The following is a 6,324-nucleotide window of genomic DNA, read 5'->3' as shown; positions in this document are numbered from 1 at the left end:
TGGATTTGAACTACCTGTCTCTGGGATTATAATGCAGCTTGTCACTAGGCCACCAGAGCTCCCTTTATGTTCAGATTTTTGAGGAAGCGCCAAACTAACTTCTAGAGTGGTTGTACCATTGTACAATCTCAACAACGATGTAAAAGAGTTCCTATCTCACCACATCCCCTCCAATATATATTACTTGCTGTTCTGTTTAACTTTGCCACTGGTACTGGAATGAGATGGTATCTCATTGTGGTTTTGATTTGCATCTCTTATTGCCAGTGATCTGGAGCATTTCTTCATATGTTTGTTGGCCATTTGAATATCTTCCTCTGTGAAAATTCTTTCCATGTCTTTTGCCTCTTTTCTAATTGGGTTATCAGACTTCTTTTGATAATCAACATCTATGACTCTTCTTGTTGTGTCCCGTTGAATCAGAACTGACCCGTAGCTGACCCTCCATTGGTTTTAAGTGACTAATCTCAAAGAAGAAAATTGCCCATTCTTCTCCCACAGAGTAGTTGGTGCATTTGAACCATGTGCTTTTGAGATTGCAGTGTAGCTTCTTACCACTGGGCCACCAGAGTTATATATTTATGGTATATGGTATTATTGTTGCCATAAGGAGTGAGGATGACAGGATTGATGCCTTTTGAGCTGTAGTATTGGACAAGAGTGCTGAACATCCCATGGACTATAAAAGAACCAACCAGCAAGTCTTGGGGAAGGTGCAGCCAGAGTACTCTTTGGAGGCAAAGATGTTGAAGCTTTGCCTCATATACTTAAGCCATGTTCCTAGGAGAGGCTGTTTCTTGGAGAAGGATCTGATACTCAGAAAGATAAAGGGTCTGTGAAGGAGAGGAAGACCCTCGGCCAGACAGATGGACACGGTGACTGCTGCAGTAGATTCTACTGTGTCAGGAAGTGTGACAGTGGCACAGGATAGTACAGGGTTCAGATTTGTTGTTCATAGGGTCACTGTTGACTCAACGACACCTAATAACAGTTGCCAAAGTTTTGTTTTCTTCATCCTACCCTTTTAATGTAATGCCTTGGACATTAATGAGCAAAGACCAGTTGAGCTGTGGGGGATATAAAAAGTGTCATCCAGGAAGAATACAGAAGATTTTTACAAAGGCAGGAGGAAGAAAAGACCAACCAAGGTGATATCAGAAGAAACTAAGTATTGCCCTGGAGCACCAAGAAGCCAAAGCAAAGGGAAACAAATCAAGATATTAAGGAATTGAACAGAAGATTTCAGAGGGCAATGAGGGAAGACAAAGTATTACAATGAAAAGTGCAAGGAGGTGAAGTCAGAAAAATCAAAGGGCTGAACCCACTCAGCATTTCTTAAGCTCAAGGAACTGAAGAGCCAATTCAAACCTCAAGTTGCAATACTTAAGGATGCTTTGGGCAGAATATTAAATGATCCAGGAAGCATTTAAAGAAGATGGAAAGTGTATACAGAGTCATTGTCCCAAAAGGAATTGGTGGACACTGAAGAAGCTTATGAAACAACATATGAGCAGGAGCCTATGGTGATGAAGGAAGAATTTCAAGCTGCTCTGAAAGAATTGGCAAAAAACAAGGCCCCAGGAATTGATGGCATACCGATTGACAGATTTCAACAGACACTGCCCTGATGTGCTCACACCACCTGGCCAACTGACTGGAAGAGATCTGTATTTGTTCCCATTCCAAAGAAAGGTGATCCGAGAGAGTATGGAAATTATAAAACAGTCTCAATATCACATTCAGGCAAGATTTTGCTGAAGAGAATCCAAAAGCGACTGGAACAACACATCAACAGAGAACTGCCTAAAGTGCAGGCTGGATTTAGAAGAGGCTGTGACACAAGGGGTATTATGTCTAATGTCAGGTGGATCTTGGCTGAAAGCAGAGAGTACCAGAGGAGCATCTGTTTCATTGATTATGTAAAGGCATTTGACTGTGTGTCACAGCAAACTGTGGCTGACTCTGAGAAGTATGGGAATCCCAGAACACTTGATGGTTCTAATGTGAAACTTATACTTGGACCAGGAGGCAGTTGTCAGAACAGAGCAAGAAAACACTGCATGGTTCAGAGTTGGGAAAGGTGTACCTCAAGAATGTGTCCTAGCTCCATATTTTTTCAATTTATATGCGGAACATATTATCTGGGAGGCCGGGCTTTATGAGGAGAAGTGTGGCATCAGGTTTGGAGGAAAACTCATCAACAATCTGTGTTATGTAGATGACACAACCCTGCTTGCCGAAACTGAGGAGGACTGCAGCCTTCAATATGGGTTGAAGCTCAACGTCAAGAAAGCAAAGAGTCTCACCACTGGGCTGATTGGCAGCATCATGATACATGGTAAAGAGATGGAAATTGTTGACAGCTTCAGATTGCTTGGCTGTACAATTAACGCTTTTGGTACCAGCAACTTGGAAATTAAAAGATGCTTTGCATTGGGAAAGTTTGTCAGAGACCTCTCCAAAGTACTGAAGAGCATGATGTCAGTTTGGAGACTTACGGTGCACCTGATACAGGCCATGGTCTTTGCCATTACTCGCTATGCATCAGAGAGCTGGACAGTGACTAGGGATGATAAAAGGAGAGTTGATGCCTTTGAGCTGTGGTGCTGGAGAATATTATTGAATATCATGGACTGCTAGGAGAACAAACAAGTTCATTCTGGAGAGGGTGAGGCCAGGCTGTTCCTTGGAGGCAAAGATTCTGAAGCTTCATCTGACAAACTTTGGACCTGTTGCAAGGTGGAATCAGTCCTTAGAGTGGGACATCATGCTTGGGAGGGTGGAGGGACAACGCAGGAGAAGAAGACCCTCGTGATGGATTGATTGAGTCACTGGGGTAGTGGGGATAGGTGTGTCGGAGATAGTGAGGATGGCAAGGGGTGGAGAAAGGTTTCAGGCTGTTGTACATAGGGTTGCTATGAGTCACAGGCGACTCGGTGGCACTTAACAACAACAACAGCAGCAATCCTTTTAATGACAGCACCTAGTAACACACCCCCCCCAATTAATAATACACAAAATACATTTCAAAGAATAAGGATTGATTTTTAAAAAAAAAAAAATTAACCATCGAGATATAATTAGAGGAAATAGTATGAGCTAACTATAGCGGAGACCTAATCTTTTTAAGCCTTTTTAAAAAAAAATGTAAAGGATTTCTATTAAGTTCTTTCATACACCTGAACATAGATTGTCAGAGCCACCACACTGTTTCCATTACATGCTTTATTTTGTTTACCTTGAGTTATTTTACAAAAGCCAGGATTCTCAGGGAGCTCTGGTGGCCAAGTGGCAAAAAGCTGCACTGCAGTCCCAGAGGTATGCGGTTCGAATCCACCAGATACTCTACTGGAGAAGGAGGGGCAATCTCTTCTTGTACCAGTCAGCTCCGATTTGACGGTACACACAAAAAAAATAATTATAATAAAGCCAGTATTCTAGCCTTCGACAAAAAATCTGCTAAAGGAAAATGGAGGGTCTAGAGTAATTGGAGGAAGGACCTTTTTATTTTTAATGGACCTTTTATTTTCTAGGGGAGATAAATTATTCAGGTTAGAATCTATTTAATTACTTTTGTGTTAATATTAATCAGATTATCACATGTTAAACCTCCAAAAAGATATGTGTAGGCAGGGACATGGAAGCTGACTGAAAATTGGGTTTTGAAAAGCATAGCTGCCAGGCACCAAGTAAACAATCTCAAAAAGCCCCACTGCTGTCATTTCTGTTTTCTTAGTGACTGTCTGTCCAGATTCTGAGACTGTACATCTTTCTCTTGAGCTACCAAGAGCCACTGCTTTGGGTTAGCAGCAGCCTGATAGATAAACAGACTTACCCATAGTTCCTTAGTGAAATGGGAGAAATTGCCCATGTTTCTCAGGTGAGATTTACCTTCACCTCAGAGTGAGGTCACTTATATATATATAACCTTTAGTTGTACATTACATCTTTTCTACGAATAAATTGAGGTAGAATATCCTTTGAACCGTACTAAGAGAGGAAATCGTGTAACAGTGAATGAATATTTTTTTAAAACATCAACTAGGGTAGGGAGGAAACTGCAACAGTAAATGAAAGAAAATCCAGCTTTCCTGTAAAACTTTTGGTTAAAATAGAAATAAAGCCACTGATTATTTGATCATTAAAAATATTTTTTAATAAACTAGGGTTATTAATGAGGAAATACTGCTTCACTTCAGTGGGCAAAGATTAGACATTATTATAATAGAAAATTGAGTGTTAAGTAAACAAGTATTTTTTTTCCTTATGTTTTGAGGTGGTGGTCCTACTTAGGAGAGCAGAATATCCTTGTAAACCCCAGTATATTAGCTGTTGTAGGATCGAAGGAGTTGTGGAATTGATTGATTGTCTTGTCAAAGTTTAGCTAATGAAAAAAAGAGTTCCCATTCCTATAGATTGGATAAAAATGATCAGTTCCTTTTTTTGTCTCTCCTCATTTGAGTTCTTCGCTTTCTGAATGAAATGTTAAGTTTATAAAGGGAGGATTAGGGTTTTTTAACATGTTAGTATTTGAAGTAAGGGTTTCAGGATAATTGTTTATAAATGGAATGTTATTCATATGCAAGAGTCATGTGATTTTACTTTAATAGCATATCAAAAGTGAAATTATTCAACTTTTTACACATACCCATTTTAAAAGTTAATTGTAAAAAATTTTGAACTGTGGTGAATTTTGCATCATTAAAGCAAAATTCTCAAGTGAAATAGAGTATAAGTGAATAGAGTATTCTAAAGGAAATATTGAATGCATAACATATTAGATGACTTCATATTTGCTCAGTGAACAGAATTAGAAACTTAATTTCTAATGAATAGGTGGCTATTCTTATTAAACTAAAAATGTTTTAACATTGCATACTTTTCCCCTTTTCCCCCTCAGGGACCTTGTGCACAGACAGACAGCTAGTGCAGTAGTACAGCACATGTCACTTGGAGTGTATGGATTTGGTTGTGAAGACTCACTGAATCACTTGTTGAACTATGTTTGGCCTAATGTGTTTGAGACCTCTCCTCATGTAATTCAGGCAGTTATGGGAGCTCTTGAGGGACTGAGGGTTGCTATTGGACCATGTAGAATGTTGCAGTATTGTTTACAGGTAAGTGAAAATATTCTTAAATATTAGCTTATTTGATGAGGAAAGTAATATAGCCCGTTGTTGACTTCAGGTCGAGCACAACTCATAGTGACCTTATGAGCAAAAGGCCTGAAGCCCCACTACAACTATTGGCATTTATTAACGTTCATAGAGCTTCTGGAGGCATGTTACTTAAGAAGTGGAAGTCACTCACTGTTCTTGATTGCCAGTAAGGTGTATTATGCCAAATGAGAATACTGTTAATACTGTTATGGGAGCTAAGGAGGAATTAGATTTTTCCAGTGTCTATTGCATGTACATAATTAAGTGTGTTACAGTTAGTTATGTAAATTTTTAGAAATTAAAATAATGTATCTTTTAATTTATTCTAGGGTTTGTTTCACCCAGCCAGGAAAGTCAGAGATGTTTATTGGAAAATATACAACTCCATCTATATTGGGTCACAGGACGCGCTGATAGCACATTACCCAAGAATCTACAATGATGATAAGAACACTTATATTCGTTACGAACTTGACTATATCTTATAATTTTATTGTTTATTTTGTGTTTAATGCACAGCTCTTTGACACCTTAAACCTGCTTCAATTTGGTGATGTAAACTTTTAAACATTGCAGATCAGTATAGAACTGGTCATAGAGGAAGAGCTAGAAATCCAGTAGCATGATTTTTAAATAACCTGTCTTTGTTTTTGATAGTAAATGCCAGTAGTGACCAAGAACACAGTGATTATATACACAATACTGGAAGGATTTAATTTTTAATTCATCTTTATGAAGATTTAGAATTTCATTCCTTGTGTTAAAGGGGAATGTTTAATTCAGAAATAAACATTTGTGTATAAAATGCTAATTTGTGTGTGTTTTTTGAACATGATTTGTAAAATGAAGAACTTTGGTAAAAAGTATTGGTTTGTGTAGAATAAGTGGTTTAGTTTCATCTTCTGTTACCTGGTTTATAGAGAATAGCTGGCAGAATGCAAAGTATATAAAGTGATGGGTGGCATTTTTGTAAAAACAATGTTAAAACCCATTGTTTTATTGATGAGAAGAGTAACTTTGGGTCTGTTTACTTCAAACTAGCTCCGACATTTGATCACCATGGAAAAGTAGCTCCTTTGGTGAACTGTCTTGAAGAATGTTACTTTGAACTTCCATAGCGCCTTTCATCTCTTGATTTCTCAAAATGCTTTACAGAAATGTTTCT

General features: G+C 38.4%; 1 protein-coding gene across 1 annotated transcript in view; it reads left to right on the top strand.

Moving 5' to 3' along the window:
• Positions 1 to 5,970, top strand: part of SF3B1 (splicing factor 3b, subunit 1, 155kDa) — a 46,124-nt gene extending 40,154 nt beyond the window's left edge. Inside the window, exons 24-25 of the mRNA XM_006903270.1 lie at positions 4,901 to 5,117; positions 5,489 to 5,970. Coding sequence (XP_006903332.1) covers positions 4,901 to 5,117; positions 5,489 to 5,647 — 376 coding nt within the window. The 3' untranslated portion in view covers positions 5,648 to 5,970. The remainder of the gene's footprint in view (positions 1 to 4,900; positions 5,118 to 5,488) is intronic.
• Positions 5,971 to 6,324: the final 354 nt, after the last annotated feature.

Source organism: Elephantulus edwardii, unplaced genomic scaffold (genome assembly GCF_000299155.1).
Source record: "Elephantulus edwardii isolate Elephantulus edwardi_28Jun2011 unplaced genomic scaffold, EleEdw1.0 scaffold00552, whole genome shotgun sequence".
In the NCBI taxonomy this organism is placed as follows: domain Eukaryota; kingdom Metazoa; phylum Chordata; class Mammalia; order Macroscelidea; family Macroscelididae; genus Elephantulus; species Elephantulus edwardii.
The sequence above is the reverse complement of the archived record's forward strand: the minus strand, read 5'-3'. Positions and strand labels throughout refer to the sequence as shown.